The sequence below is a fragment of the Odocoileus virginianus genome, chromosome 33, assembly GCF_023699985.2.
Source record: "Odocoileus virginianus isolate 20LAN1187 ecotype Illinois chromosome 33, Ovbor_1.2, whole genome shotgun sequence".
In the NCBI taxonomy this organism is placed as follows: Eukaryota; Metazoa; Chordata; class Mammalia; order Artiodactyla; family Cervidae; genus Odocoileus; species Odocoileus virginianus.
In genome coordinates this window covers 182,755-198,214 of record NC_069706.1, presented here as the reverse complement: position 1 = coordinate 198,214, position 15,460 = coordinate 182,755, and the positions used below count along the sequence as shown (strand labels likewise).

At 55.3% G+C, this 15,460-nt stretch overlaps 3 protein-coding genes and 1 pseudogene across 3 annotated transcripts; 1 reads left to right on the top strand and 3 right to left on the bottom strand.

The window, feature by feature from the left end:
• Positions 1-300: 300 nt before the first annotated feature.
• Positions 301-1,121, bottom strand: LOC110141307 (hemoglobin subunit alpha). The gene is made up of 3 exons (XM_020900184.2): positions 936-1,121; positions 629-833; positions 301-525 (listed from the first exon to the last, which is right to left on the bottom strand). Exons 1-3 carry the CDS (start codon positions 1,028-1,030, stop codon positions 397-399), a joined length of 429 nt encoding a protein of 142 aa, XP_020755843.2. The 5' UTR covers positions 1,031-1,121; the 3' UTR covers positions 301-396.
• A 2,252-nt stretch (positions 1,122-3,373) lies between these two features.
• Positions 3,374-4,162, bottom strand: LOC110141305 (hemoglobin subunit alpha). The gene is made up of 3 exons (XM_020900181.2): positions 4,009-4,162; positions 3,703-3,907; positions 3,374-3,598 (listed from the first exon to the last, which is right to left on the bottom strand). Exons 1-3 carry the CDS (start codon positions 4,101-4,103, stop codon positions 3,470-3,472), a joined length of 429 nt encoding a protein of 142 aa, XP_020755840.1. The 5' UTR covers positions 4,104-4,162; the 3' UTR covers positions 3,374-3,469.
• A 1,412-nt stretch (positions 4,163-5,574) lies between these two features.
• On the bottom strand, positions 5,575-6,351 carry HBM (hemoglobin subunit mu). The gene is made up of 3 exons (XM_020900183.2): positions 6,260-6,351; positions 5,901-6,105; positions 5,575-5,768 (listed from the first exon to the last, which is right to left on the bottom strand). The coding sequence occupies exons 1-3, from the start codon at positions 6,349-6,351 to the stop codon at positions 5,640-5,642; spliced, it is 426 nt and encodes a 141-aa protein (XP_020755842.2). The 3' UTR covers positions 5,575-5,639.
• Positions 6,352-14,234: 7,883 nt separating this feature from the next.
• On the top strand, positions 14,235-15,161 carry LOC139032796 (sorting nexin-12-like; annotated as a pseudogene).
• The last annotated feature ends 299 nt before the right edge of the window (positions 15,162-15,460 follow it).

Here is a 15,460-nt window from a genome sequence, read left to right as displayed (position 1 = left end):
GGGGAGAGCTCCAAGTCCTGCCTGGAGGTCTGCCAACAAATTGATTATTTGAGTAAACTCCGTGATGAATATGCAAGGCTCTGGAATGAATTCAGGGAAGGGCGACTGTACTCAGAAATCACTCCAGGTTGAGGGTGAGGGCTGCCCAGAGAATCCCAGGCAGTGGCCGTGGGACGGGCTCCACCCACACCCCTCTGTCCTGTTTTCCCCTTCTCTCTCTCTGCCTGAGACTCCTTGGTCCTAGGCAATGAGAACCACCCCCGCCGGTTCGCGGACACAGAGACCCGAGGCTACAGACACTGCAGCCCACTCAGACTTTATTCAAAGATCAGGAGGTGAGAGTGCGCAGAGCGCAAGGGGGCTCCAGGCCAGGGTGGGGGTCGCCGAGGCTCCAGCTTAACGGTATTTGGAGGTCAGCACGGTGCTCACGTTGGCCAAGAACTTGTCCAGGGAGGCGTGGACCGCGGGGGTGAAATCATTGGGGAGGTGGGAGGCCAGGGTCACCAGCAGGGTGTGGCTCAGAAGCTGCCGAGAGAGGAGACGTCAGGGGGGCAGGGGCTGGGTGGGGGCGCCGCCGCATACTCTGCCCGCTAGCCCAGATCTGTCCCGGCCCGGCCCGCGAGCTCACCTTGAAGTTGACCGGGTCCACACGCAGCTTGTGAGCGTGCAGGTCACTCAGATCAGACAGGGTACCGGGCAGATCGTCCAGGTGGCCCACCGCTTTGGTCAGCGCGTTGGCCACCTTCTCGCCGTGGGCCTTGACCTGGGCGGAGCCGTGGCTCAGGTCAAAGTGGGGGAAGTAGGTCTTGGTGGTGGGGAAGCTCAGGAACATCCTGGGTGAAGAGGCAGGAGAACCGGGCTTAGGCTGGGCGGCCCGGGACAAGGACGCACCCCGGCGTGCGGCCCGATCCCCGCGGGGCAGGTGCGGTGCTCACCTCTCCAGGGCCTCTGCGCCATAAGCTGGAGCGTTGCCGCCAACCTTGCCCCAGGCGGCCTTGACATTGGACTTGTCGGTGGCAGACAGCACCATGGTGGGTTCTCTCTGAGTCTGGGTCGGGACCAGAAGAGTGCGGGGCGGCGAGTGCGCGAGCCTTTATGCGCCCGGCGCCAGGGGCACGCCCGCCCGCGCTGCGCTCATTGGCTGGCGCGGTGCAGCCGGACCTGGACCAAAGGGGGCGCGCGGCGCCCGACCTGCGCCCGGCAGGGCGGTGGGTGCTTCCCTCACCCATCCACGGAGACCTGGAGACTCTGACCGGGGGTTCTTGCTTCCACCGTCTGCTTCCCGCCCGCTGCGTCCACCTTCCCGGGAAGTGGTAGCCTCGCGCCAGGTGGCGGGGCGGGATTGTGGAGCTGGGTGGGTGCCCGCTCCTGCATCCTCTAAGAGTCTGCCAGCTCCAGGCTGCGCTGTCTTGAGAACGAAATGGAGTAAGTCAGCCCGTGCTACCCGCACCGGACCTAGGCTTGGCACACTCTCGGCACTTTAAACTTGTGCAGTATCAGTGAATGAATGGGCGATTGAGTGCGCCTAGTCCATGCCAGAGGGAGCTGGACATAACACACTTGACTCATCATTCACATGTAATCAGCTAATTCCTCCCCACCCCCACTCCCGTCCAACTCTCCTGTTCCTCTTTAACCTTGGTGCTTCCAGATTCCTTTCTTTCCGCAGAGAGTTTTTGAGTGCAACTGAATGGCAGTCTTGGAAGGAACAGATACTGAGAGTGGGTTACAGAATTTGCAAGGAGCTCCGGATTCAAGTCTCCTCTCCCTGGGTGCTGGTTACTGCAGCCCTGGCCCTTTTAAGGCAAGACTTGAGGAACGTTTCTCAGCCGATGTCTTAAATTCATAATATAGGAAGACCTCCAGCATAGATATAAGGAAAAGACAAATGACTTATGAGAACAATTGACAAAGGATTCTACCAGAAAATTAACAGGAATATGGAAATAAGCGAGACAGAACTGAATGAATTAGCCAGAAAACAGGTAGAGGAGACACAGATCAGTGAGAAGAGCAAGTTGAAGGAAAAAAATATTTAAGGTAGAATGATATTTTTTTTGGGGGGGGAGGGAAGTACAGTTATAGACATAACTGCATCCCCTCAGCACAGAATAGGAGCCAGTGGGCTCAGTCCCAGACTTTGAACCTTGGCTGTTTCTGCGGGGGTTGGGGAGACAGGATGGAGGGATTCTCTTACTCTTTTGAATAACATAAAAAAGGTGCACATGGTGAAAACATTGTTATTGTTGTTTAGTCGCTCAGTCATGTCCAAGTCTTTTGCGACCCCACGGACTGTAGCCCGCCAGGGCCCTCTGTCCATGGGATTTTCCTGCAAGAATACCGGAGTGGGTTGCCATTTACTCCTCCAGGGGATCTTCTCCACCCACGGATGGAACCTGCGTCTCCTGCTTTGCAGGCAGAATTTGTTTTTTTTTTTTTTTTAACCCACTGAGCCGCTGGGGAAGTCCCTTGTGAAAACATAGGTGGATTTTAATTTTTTATTTAGTTTTTACATTTAAATAAAAGTGAAGGGGGCTGTGGGACAGTGGAAGAGTGCGTGGTGAGAGGGGAAGTAACTCTTCAGCTGTTAGAGGTCCTTGCCCAGAAAGAACGTGATCATCAGTGGCCCTGCCACCCTCCTCACCTTTTATCCAGTGCAGAGTTGCCCTGAAGATGGGGGCTGGGCTGGAGGCGCTGACTGGGGGTCCCTAAGGGCTACAGGGTGGGTGGGGTGTTCGAGGTTCCAGTGTGGAGTCCAGGGGCCTTTCTGAAGGTTGCTCACAGGACCAAGGCAGAACTGCCAGGAGACCCCAGGAGCCTGGATGGGGGGAGGGGGCTTAGAGGCCGGGGAACGCAGTCCTGGGTGCACGGTGAGCTTCGCAGACTACAGCGACAAGGGAGCGAGGAGCCTGCTGAAGGCTGCAGTGAGCTCGAGGCCCCTCTTCTCCCTGACTGCCCCTCCCCCACAACGCCTCAGAGAGTTCCCTTGACCCAGGACAGGGTGCCTGGGGCTCGATCCCTGTTCCAACACCCTTTGTCTCTGAAGGGGGAGATGGGATCTCCTGGAGGTTGTCCTGCCCCTACTTTTGCACCAGGAAAAGCCTATTTGTGTGGTTTGTTTTTTGTTTTCATCTAACTATGTTTAAGGGGGACCAGAAAAATTTCAAAACAGGGTGGCCATTTCAGCACTCCCAACCTCAGAGAGAACTCTTGGACGTCTTCCCAGGACGGGAACTTGGTTCAGCAGATTCTGGGACCCTCAGCCTTAGCTCTCCACCCTCCTCCACCCTCCTCCACCCTCCCACTCCTAGAGACTGAGAATCACGCCCACCCCCGCCGGTTCGCGGACACAGAGACCCGAGGCTACAGACACTGCAGCCCACTCAGACTTTATTCAAAGATCAGGAGGTGAGAGTGCGCAGAGCGCAAGGGGGCTCCAGGCCAGGGTGGGGGTCGCCGAGGCTCCAGCTTAACGGTATTTGGAGGTCAGCACGGTGCTCACGTTGGCCAAGAACTTGTCCAGGGAGGCGTGGACCGCGGGGGTGAAATCATTGGGGAGGTGGGAGGCCAGGGTCACCAGCAGGGTGTGGCTCAGAAGCTGCCGAGAGAGGAGACGTCAGGGGGGCGGGGGCTGGGTGGGGGCACCGCCTCATTCTCTGCCCCGCTAGCCCAGATCTGTCCCGGCCCGGCCCACGAGCTCACCTTGAAGTTGACCGGGTCCACACGCAGCTTGTGAGCGTGCAGGTCACTCAGATCAGACAGGGTACCGGGCAGATCGTCCAGGTGGCCCACCGCTTTGGTCAGTGCGTTGGCCACCTTCTCGCCGTGGGCCTTGACCTGGGCGGAGCCGTGGCTCAGGTCAAAGTGGGGGAAGTAGGTCTTGGTGGTGGGGAAGCTCAGGAACATCCTGGGTGAAGAGGCAGGAGAACCGGGCTTAGGCCGGGCGGCCCGGGACAAGGACGCGCCCGGCGTGCGGCCCGATCCCCGCGGGGCAGGTGTGGTGCTCACCTCTCCAGGGCCTCTGCGCCAAAAGCTGGAGCGTTGCCGCCAACCTTGCCCCAGGCGGCCTTGACATTGGACTTGTCGGCGGCAGACAGCACCATGGTGGGTTCTCTCTGAGTCTGGGTCGGGACCAGAAGAGTGCGGAGCGGCGAGTGCGCGAGCCTTTATGCGCCCGGCGCCAGGGGCACGCCCGCCCGCGCTGCGCTCATTGGCTGGCGCGGGGCCAGGAGGTGCCGGCCTGGAAAGGTGGATCTGGAGAGGGTGTGGGGTGTTGTGGTCCCAGGGAGGCCCCTGCCCTGTCCCGCTTTGGCTGCAATCCAGCTATTTATGGTACCTTCTACCCTGGTGCTGTGGGTCGAACGGTTCACACACTTTTCTGAGCCACCCAAACCCCCTGGAACCGAGTTTGTACTGCGTTGGGGCAGCATCGAGGTTTCCATTTGCCAGTCTGGGAGAGGACCACAATCTTTTTCGAAGTGAAGCAAGCTGCTTTCTCACTAAAGGGCATGGACCGAGGGGGGTTCTGCCCAGTCTGGGTGAGGGGTTAGTGTCCAGCATCCTCCTTCGAACTTGGTCACTGACTGTCCAGCCCTGCACATACTGTCATCCAGGGAACCATCCTCATTCAGAGTTTGGAGAGCTTGGAGGATTGGGCTGTTGTCTTTGCAAAGGCTCTGGACTGATCGCTAAGATCTGTGCCCCAGTGCTGCAGAGGAGAGATTGACAGTGTGTGTGTGTGTGTGTGTGTGTGTAAGATGGGGCGCTATGGCCCAGGGACCACGGAGACTGAGCCAGAGTGCTGGAACTGGAGTGGGGGTTGGGTACACTTGGGCCTGCCAGGCAACCAGCCTTCCTTAGGATTATTATTTCAAATATCACTTCAAAGACCCAGCGAAGTTGGGGATTTTTCGCTCGGGTTAGATTGCTTAGGCTCAGATTGCTTAGGGATATGCCTAGTGTCACACAGTATGTCTATGTGGACTAGGAATGTGTCCACCTACCCCACTCCCTGCCCCAGGAGATTCAGAGGAAGGGATTAATTCGGACGAGGGCCAGGCAGCCTCAGGCTGGGCACTGGAGTTGGAGGAGGAAATGGGGGAGGAACAGAGGTGAGGGCCCTGGGCCACCAAGTCTGTTTGACCTCAGGCCAGAAACTTGGCCGCAGGTCTCTGGTGCCCACTACTGTGTGTTAGAGAAGATTGACACTTGCAGTTCCTGAGGGAGGTAGTGATGGAGATGAATGAGAGTGAATGAGGACGTGCTTAGCAAACGGTCTGGCAGCCACGATGCCAAAAGTGAGCATGCTATGGGCCCAGCACATGCCGCTGCCCCAGGAGGGCAGCTGTTTCAGGGTGCCAGGCGTGTTCTAGACCCAGGACTGTCAGCCCAGGAAATGTCCTCATTCAGGCTTTGCTGAATGCCAGAGGCCCCCCACCTGGGCCCCCGGTTCCACTGTCAGCAAAGATTCTGGGTCGCACCCTACGGTTCCGGGAGTCTCCCCTCAGGACCCGGAGCTTCTCCACCTGGCGACTTTGAGGTCAGTCCGTCTGCTCCCTAAAGACCACACGTGCGCAGGTTCCAGCCTACTGAGGCCTGTTTATTGAATTTCGCAGACCTAGACCCGCAGGGCACGGAACTCAGCGATACTTCTCCGTCAGCACCACAGCTATGCCCGTCAGGAACTTATCCCACGCCGCCTGCATCTCCACCGTGAACTCGCCCTGCAGGTGGGAGGCCAGCACCACCTGGAAACACTGGATCACCAGCTGCCGGAGAAGAGGCCAGTGAGAAGGGCCCTGTCCTCGCTAGTGCCTCCCCCGAACACCTCCCCCTCCCCGCCCCCAACCACTCCCCGCGACGGGCTGCGCCGCGAGCCCTGCTGCGCCCTGGTGGCTCACTGGGAAGTTGGTGGGGTCCACGCGCAGCACTTGTGCGTGCAGGTCGGCGAGCGGGCTCAGAACTGCGCGCAGGTTGTCCATGTACTGCACGGCCACGCCCACTGCCTGGAGCATGCGTTGACCGTGGTTCAGCAGCTGCACCTCGTCTGGGTGGTCACCCAGGTGTCTGAAGTAGACCTTGGTGCTAGGGTACACAGTGAAGAGCCTGTGGGAGCAGGGATGTGGGGAGGACGGTCCCTCCAGCGTCTGCGCTGCCCAGATCGTGGGAAAACCCGCTCAGACTCGCCCTCCACCCAGGACTCAGGCCCAGCCCCCTGGTCTCCTCCTCCCAGCGATTCTGGAGACCCCGCCCAACCCACCTGCGTAGCAGCTCCGCCCCGAAGAGCGCCTCTTGGCCGGCGATCAGGTCCCAGACTTGTGCTATGTGGGCGCGCTCTTGGACGCTGAGCATGGCGCTGGCGTGGTGTGCTTTAGGGACCGCGCCCGCCGCCCCAGCCTCCTTATAGCGGCCTCCCCTGGCGCCCCGCCCGCCCTTATCTTCAGGAGCGCGGCTGGAACCTGGCGACCCAGGTGGCCAACCCAGGTCCTCCTCACCGCGGAGAAACTAAATCACGCCGTGTGTGGGTGCCTTTGCTGCAGACTTTAAAGGGGTCTGCAATATTCCCCTGAAGGCAAAGTTACTGCTCCGCCAGACAGAGCGATGGAGGGACAGGGAGAAAGCGCATGGGGCAGGGAGCCCCTTTAATCCGAGGGGCCAGAAGGTTTCAGGGTTCCTCGCAGCGGTGAGCTGGGATGACAGGCTCTGAGGGAAGTACTCTGAGTCCCGACGCATTGAGTGAAGCCACAGGCTGGGTGACGTGGGTTGGGACAGAAGTCCCAGTGCAGGTCTGACCCGAGAACGCGGCGTGGGCCGTCCTGGGCTGCCCTGCTCCTTCCGGTCGCGACTCTGTGTTCTGCAGGTCAAGGACCGGTTCAAAGCGCCCCTTGGAGTTACTCCAAGCTGGGGGTGACACCGTGGTGCGGTGCGTTCCTGCCAAGTCCCCATTCTCTCCCGTCACTCTCCCCTCTTTCCCCCAATACTGAGAACGCACGACCAGGCTCCTTCCATCCTCATCCATTTATTGGGGGTCCCTATGGAACACTAATAGGGTGCAGGGGAAGAGGAGGGCTCGAAGAATGTTCTAGGGGTCCTGCGGCGGCCTCAGCGGTACTTCTCCGTCAGGACGCCGGACACGATGGACAGGAACTTGTCCCAGGCGGCGTGCGCGTCGGCCGTGAAATCGGCGGGGATGTGCGAAGACAACGTAACCAGTAGACAGGCGGAAGGGAGGGCGGTCAGCGAAGACGGCCTGGACGAAGCTCCGCCTCCGGGGCCTCGCCCCGCCCAAACCCCGCCCCACCTAGATACCACCTCGCCCCGCCCTGGGACACCGGCTCAGGAAGTAGCCCCGCCCACCGAGACCTCGCCCCGCCCCCGGGGCCCCGAGAGACACAGGTGACCCTCAGACCGCCCCCATCACCTCCTCTTGCTTCTGACCACCGAGACACTCCTCACCTGCTCATGCTCACTGACCTTCCTCACTGACCACCTCACTGACCATCCTCACTGACCCCTCCTCACTCTCCCCTCCTCACTCACCCTCATCACTGACCCCTGTTCTCACTGACCCCTGACCTCACTGACCCACACGTCCCCTCCAGGCTCCACCCCAGCCCACCTGGTGCTCACCTCTCCAGGGTCTCGGTGCCAATGGCGTCCGCCCGTGTGGAGATCTTGCTCCACAGGGACAGGATGATGGTCCTCTCAGCTCTGGTCAGAGACCTGGTGGCGGCTGAGCGGGAGCTGGGCGCGCTGAGAACTGGTGTTGGTGATGCTCAGCCCCCAGGGTCCCCTTATGTGGAACCAGGGCTGGGGCCAGGGTCATCACTGGGAGAAGGGAGGGGGCAATGGGGTGAGTTTCTTATCATTTCCAGTGGCAGCAAGTGGTCAGGGCCTGGTGGGCTTGATGGCTGAGGGGCTGTCACTTCGGCTGCCCTGGCCAGATAAGGGCCCTGGCCTGGTCAAGGGTCCGTGTGTCCGCTCAGTCCAGGGCCCAGCCTCCATAACGATTGTCCCTGACCTGCCTGTCCCTCTGAGGGGAGGATGACCTGGGGGGCGTCCCTCCCAGAAGCGCTCTGTTCTTATTTTAAGTTTCTGCGGCTCCACCTGATGAGAAAAGTGAAGCCAGGTGTCAAGGTGGGAGTAACAGTAAACAGCCTTTGCTGTAGCCCGCTCCTTACCCAGCTGAGGCTCCTTCTGAGGTCTCCTCCACCCACAGGACCCCAGATGCCTGGGAGGGGGGGCCTCTGCACGCTGTCACCCTGGGGAGGGCGTGCCCTTCATGCAGTGCCTGGGGCAGAGAAACCCATGGTTTTCCCTCCCAGGTTTCCATCCCAGCTGGTGTCCTCACCTGCTTTATACATTCATTTCCCTTTACCCTCTTAGCTTATCCCCTCCTCCCCAAAGCAACCATTTCTATGTGCTTCATGGGTTCCTTGTTCTTACAAAGAGTACATTTTTATATATGTATTTTAGATTAAACAGATTATAGCTTGATTAAAAAATTTTAATTCCTATAAACATTTCCTTATAAGCACATCTCTTTTGAAAGATAGAATTTTTTAATAAGAAGGGAAAGAAACTGGATATACCACAATTAATTTGGGCTTCCCTCATAGCTCAGCTGGTAAATAATCTGCCTGCAATGCAGGAGACCCTGATTTGATTCCTTGGTCAGGAAGATCCTCTGGAGAAGGGATAGGTTATCCACTCCAGTATTCTTGGGCTTCCCTGGTGGCTCAGATGGTAAAGAATTCACCTACAAAGCGGGAGACCCAGGTTTGATCCCTGGGTTGGGACGATCCCCTGGAGGAGGGCATAGCAACCCACTCCAGTATTCTTGCCTGGAGAATCTCCATGGACAGAGGAACATCCCAAGCTAAAGACCATGGGGTCACAAAGAGTTGGACATGACTGAGCGACTAAGTACAGCGCAGCACATGGTTGGTTTAAAATGGTCTGTTAATTTCTGCTGCACGGCAAAGTGACTCAGTGATACACACATGTACATTCTTGTTTATATTCTTTTTCATTATGATTTACCCCAAGAGATTGTATATAGTTCCCTGTGCTGTGTAGTACGACTTGTTGTTTATCCATTCCGTACGTAATAGTTTGTATCTACCAATCCATCCTTCCCCGTTCCTTTCTCCCACTTGAGAACCACAAGTCTGTCCTCTGTTTATGAGTCTGTTTCATTTTCCAGGATAGGTTTGTTTGTGGCATATTTTAGAATCCACATATAAGTGACATCATATGCTATTTATCTTTCTCTGTCTGACTTACTTTATTTAGCATTGTAATCTCTAGTTGCATCTATGTTGCTTCAAATGGCATTATTTTGTTCTTTTTATGGCTGAGTAGTATTCCATTGTATGTTTATACCACATTTTCTTTATCTATTCCTCTGTCAATGGTCATCCTGTCCCTGTGGAGCCATGTCTTGGCTATTGTGAATAGTGCTGCTATGAACATAGGAGTGCATGTATCTTTATGAATTATAGTTTTGTCTGGATATATGCCCAGGAATGGGATTGCTGTATCATATGGTAATCCATGTTTAGCTTTCTGAGGAGCCTGCATACTGTTTTCCATCGTGGCTGCACCAACCTGCATTCCCACCAGCAGTGAGGGAGAGTTCTCTTTTCTCTACTCTCTTCAGTATTTATTTGTAGACTTTTAAATGATGGCCATTCTGACCAGGGTGAGGTGGTATCTCTTTGTAGTATATATAGGTATATTTCTATTTGACTGTGGTCAGGTCTTAGTTGCAGCACATGGGATCTTTAGTTGTGGCATGTCGGATCTAGTTCTCTGACAAGGGATCACACCTGGGCCCCCTGCATTGGGAGCATGTTGTCTTAGACACTGGACCACCAGGGAAGTCCCCCAGATATTATTTAAATAGAAGGAAGGGATGGATAGAAGGCAGCAAACTGGTAAAACAATTGTCCCCAGGTAATGGGGTTTGCAGGAGTTCTAGCTTGCTCGGTTTTGCATGTTTTCACTGGGCTTCCTCCTGAGCACACGTTCCTGGAACCACCAGGTGCCATGAGGTGGAGCTGAGCTGTGGGTGGCCTGGCACCATGCCCCAGTCTCTGTGTTGAGCCAGGGGTTCCCCCATCCCAGAGCCCAGGCCTTGGTCCTCTGGGGTGTTACTCCGGTCATGTGTCCCCCCAGTCCCCTGTCCATTGCCGCAGAGGAAGCACCAAGGGTGCTTAGAGAAGGGGCTGACCCCCTTCCACACCCCATCCACAGCGCTGTCCCGAGGGAGTCCATGTTCACGTGCTGGCCAGTTTCAACTCTTAATTGTTGGTGGTATTAATAATGTGTGTAGGGACACCTGGTTTTATTACCTGGGGCGGACGAGCATTTTCCCACATGACAATTAGAATCTGTTTATTCCTTTTCAGTGTTCAAATGGATTCAGGGTGTATTTTTGTAACTTGTTTTTTGTTTTTTTTTTTTTTGGACACACATACGATCAATCTCCAGACACACATGCACTGTCCTCACACACTCAGGGTCTTCTTTCTACATTTTTTTTTAACACATGTTTTCTGCATGTATTTCAGATAATATTTTTAAAAATTGCAAATTATACGCATTATTTGTAACAGCAGCCTTGGAAAAAGCACAGCTTAAAAAGCGAAAGCTCCCTTCTGTCCACCTCACCTGCACAGGTGACCTTTCTTTATGTATTTCCTGGGAGTGAGCTACCAGTGGAGGGACAACCCCGCGCCGCGGACAGCGCATGTGCAGGCCGCTCCCCGCCAACTTAAGGGGCCCCGCCAGCGTCGTGTCCTCAGATGCTCCCTAACAGCCAGGATTCCTGTTCCTACCAACAACACAGAGGAAGAACACAGACTTCTGGGTCGCCACTCACCCTTGTGTATCTCTTTGTTTAGCTGACTTCCCGGAAATCCCACCAGTGTATTGATGCTTTTCTCTTCCTTCTTAGTCCCTCGGTCCAGCAAGAGTGTGCCCAGCACAGCTGGCCCCGAGGGTGAACTTGAAGCAACTGCCTGGGAAGCTCGCTCTGAAGCTTAGACTTCAGTCCCAAGCTTAGCCACCTGAGCCTCCCCGTGGGTGCCGTTTGCAGCCCGGTGCAGTGGCAGTCACCGTGAGGAGGTCAAGTTCAGCAGAAACCATTTCCTTTCAGGCCCAGGAAGGGGATCGGTGGGGACAGGGTGATGTTTGGGCTCCAGGCTGGGAAGGGCAGGGACCACAGGAGACTGCCAGTCCCTCTCCTCGTCTTGGGAATTCTCCAGCAGGGGAGTCTCCAGCCAGAGTGGAGGGTGCCAGGTGTAAACAGGAGTGCGGTGGACCTGTGTGGGTGTGGGAGGTGACAGGGGGAGGAGCAGGCAAAGAAGTCAGACTGGATTAGAACCTGGTTGCAGGACCCCAGCCTTCAGCCCCCAGAAACTCAGGCCGGGGCAGGGGGCCTGCAGGCCGAGAGGGGCTGGGATGAATCCAGGGAGGGCCTGAGGGCAGGAGGTAAGAGCCTCTCCTTCTGGGCTGGGGCTGTTACTGACTGCTCCCCTCTCTCAGCATTTGTCAGGTGGTGCACAGACGTGCTTTGCCCCAGTGTTTTCTTGCCTTTCATTCTTCTCCAGGGTAGTCTGTGTCCTGACCCCACAAACTTGTGCCTAGGGAGTTGATTTTAGTGGAGGGGGGTGAGGGCCCTGGCTCCGTCCCCATTCTAACCCTCCTCCGTCTGCCCTTAGTCCACTTGGTGGCACTGACCTCCACCTGTGCCCTGAGACACCCCCACCCGCTCCCAGGCTCACATCCCTTCCCCTGCCTCCCGTCCCTCCTGTAGATAGCTGCTCCATCCTTCCTTCCTGAGGTTCAGATCAGTGACCCCAGGCCTCTCCAACCGTCATTTCTCACCCGAGCCCTGCTGTGGCTTCCGACCCTCTGTGAGGGAAGCCCCCGGCTCTGCCTCCCTCCTCTGTCCTCCTCCAGGCCCTGCGCTGCCCCGCTTCTAGCCTGCTCCATCCTCCCCAGGCCTCCCTCCGGGAAGGTCCTCCTTCATTGTCACCGTGTTACTAGGCCCACAGTGACCACCCCATTTACAATTGCAACTCCCCCACCTGGCCTGTCCAGTCTCCAACTTGCTACACTTTTCTTTTTTTCCACAGAAAAACATGTGTTTATTACCCACTAGAATGTAAGCTCAGAAAGGAAGGGAATTTTGTTTTGGTTTTTTTGTTTGTTTTGGTTTTGTTTCCTGGTCTGTGAAGCCTCCTGGACAGTCAGGAGCCCAGAGCTGGCTCCCCGCAAAGAACTATCTAGTGACCCAGGGGTCTTGTGCCTCAGCCCCATGCATGCACTGACGCCGTCTCCCCGAGCGAATGCTGCTGTCTGCCCTGCTCCTGGTTGAGCTGGGCTTGGGGCTGGGGGTCAAGGATGGCTGGCTGGGGCCTGCCCGAAGGTGGACGAGGGGGCTGGCCTCTGTCCTCACAGAACAGCAGGCCCACCAGCACAAACGGTGCCAGTTCTTTGGAACGTGAAGGGTTCCGGAGTCTCCTGGCCCCATGGAGAAGCTGAAGCCTAGAGAGCGGGGATGCAGCTATGGTCACAAAATCCACTGGGGCCGAGGCCCGGGCCTCAGGGAAGAGACTCCTCAGACTCAGGCCGCTCCCCTCCGCTGAGGCCTGAGACCCAGCCCCTAGGAACTCCAGGACAGTGAGGTGCATGGGTCCACATCCTACAGCCATGCTTTTGGGCAGCAGTCCCTCTGGTCAGAGTCCTCCCTGGAGGAAGGGAAGGAGGTATCTCATTTAAGAGAGGGTCTGCAGCCCTGACCAGACCCTAAAGGCAGGTGAGCAGCAGGCGCTGCCTTCGGCAAGCTTGTGAAGGCCCAGAAGCTCCATGCATTCCTCTTGGGTGATGTATGACCTTCTAACCAGTGCCAGACCACTGCTAACTGCTGGGTGCCCCGCCCAGGGCAAGAAGACACTCCTGCTGAGGAAGGTGTGCAGAACAGGATGAGGGCACCAGGTAAACATGCCGTGAGAAGGAGAAGGGTCGCCCTGGACACCTGGGTTTTCTCCATGACGCCTGTGCACTCCTGTGGAACATGACATCAGACTTGGCCACTGTAACTGCAATGCTCCAGGCAGAAAAGCACTGTCCAGACAGAGAAAACAGGGGCCACTCCCACCAAGAGAACATCCCCGTGCTGGCTGATGAGCAGCTGCAGCTTTTCTGTCAGTCACAGTATTGCTCATCTTCAGGATGAGAATTACTGAGACATTCGATTGTAGGATGATTCCCACCTCCCGGTTCAGTCCAGAGCTAGCCTGCTTCCTTGAGCCCAGGCTCAGTCTTCTGACTCAGATACAGGGCTCCCCACGGCCGTGGTCTTCTCTGTGGCCGTGAGTTAACAGGCCCAACTCTGTTTGGCCGTGGCCGTGTTTCAGGTGGTCTCTGGCTAGAGAGAGACAGGTGGCATTGCCATCAGAAAGGAGAGAGCAGGGAAGTGGTGTAAGAGGAGCTCAGAGGGGTTACACTTTTAGATAAGGCTCCGGGGAAGGTGGAGCTGAGATGGGGATTCTGAGCAAGTATTTGAAGGAGCTGGGAGAATCAACCACAAGATGTTTGGGAAAGAGAGTGAGTGGTGCCAGGTGCAAGGGCCTGAGAGGGCCCAGGTCTCTGTCATCGTCTGAGAGACAAAAAGGCCAGCGGTGGGGTGGAGTGACAGGTGGGGAGCACGCTGAGGTCAGGTCTGGCACATAGCGAGCAGTATGCTGAGCTGCTGCGGTCCCTCCACCGGGACCAATCATCGCTAACATTTGTGTTGTCAGTGTATATGGGGATATGTCTCAATGTGTTTTATTTTTCTTCCAAACACTATGGACACATGTGATGACATCATGTCTCTGTGTAAACTTGAGCACAAGTCTCCTAGAATAAGGAGGTCCTTCTATATAAATAACCACAAGCCTATCCTCAATCTAAGTGAACCAACAACTTCTCTTTGCACTGAAATTCCCTGTTCATCCCCCACACTTGCTCAGTTTGTTCAGGTTGGGATCTGACCCAGGTTCTTATGTAGCTTTCAGTTGCCTATTCATTTTTTCCTTCCAGAAGCTCCCCACCCCATACCCGCTGTTCCTTATCAATGACTGCAGAACAGTTCAGGCCAGCTGATTGTAGAATATTCCATTTTTGGGTTGCTCTGATAGTTTCCCTGTGGTGTTATTTAGCTGGTTCCTTTGTCCATGTGTTTCCTGTACCCTGGAAGTCAAATCAAAAGACTTGATTAGGTCAGGTTAAAACCTATTGACAGTGAAAGGGCAACTCACAGAATGGGAGAAAATATTTGCAAACCACATATCTGATAAAGAACTGTATCCAGAATGTAGAAATAACTCTTACAACTCAACAACAAAAAGAAACAACCCAATGAAAAATGAACAGGGACTTGAATAGACTTTATCCAAAAAAAAAGAATAACACATGAAAAGATGCTCAACTTCGTGACTTGTTTGTGAAATGCAAATCAAAACCACAATGAAGCCCCCGGTCCAGGTCTCTCCTTTGGAAAGATGTCAGACATGGCAGTAGCTAACACCCAGACCCTTAACTTGAAGCTGCAGGAACTGACCAACGCTTATAGGCTGCCAAGTAACTTTCTGGAGATCAACATCTTTAATCCACAGACGGTAGGCGTGGGCTGTGCTCGCTTTAACCACCTATGAAATTTGCATGTGGACAAAACTACTTGTTTTCAAACTGAAGGAGTCCTGTGCATGATGGTGCTGCAGGGACTTTGAGTGACTAAAAATGAGCTGGAGCAAGAGAGAAAGATTGTGTTAATAGTCCCGCCACTGCATGGGAAAGCCTTGAAATGGCAGCTCCCTTTTCGAGGAGACAAAAGGGTCTTTGAGGATTCCTTTATTGAAGAAAGGAGGTAGGGCCTCAAACAGTTTATTAGCAGAATTGCTAATAAATTGGATGGATGCTGGGCATCCACTAGCTCAGAACGAACGCTGCCTACACATGTTCCTGCAGGAGGAGGCAACTGACAGGAACTACATCCCTGGGAAGGTGTGCCCAAAGGAGCCCCTCTCACTACTGACCCTCTAATTTCCTGCTGAAATGACATTGGTTGTTACACTAAGCCTCTCTCTCTCTCTGATCTGAAGTTGGCTGTCCATGCTGTAGCCTGATAGACTGTGTGGCATTGTGTTTCTTGGCACCTGACTGTACCTTGAGTGCTCTGCTAGGATCCTCTTCTCTGAGGAGAGGTGGAAAACACAGGCAGATGCCCTTTGCGTTGGGTTGAGGTCGGTGGGGATTGCACTAGAAGGCAATTTCTTTGGCATTTCACATGCCAGAGGCTGACCCTGGTTGGGGAGCATGTGCTGGTGGGACCCTTGGATACATACTGATGCTGAAAATCCAGGGGATTTTCTGTCTTGAGCTTAGCCAGGAACACAAAGCAGGGAAG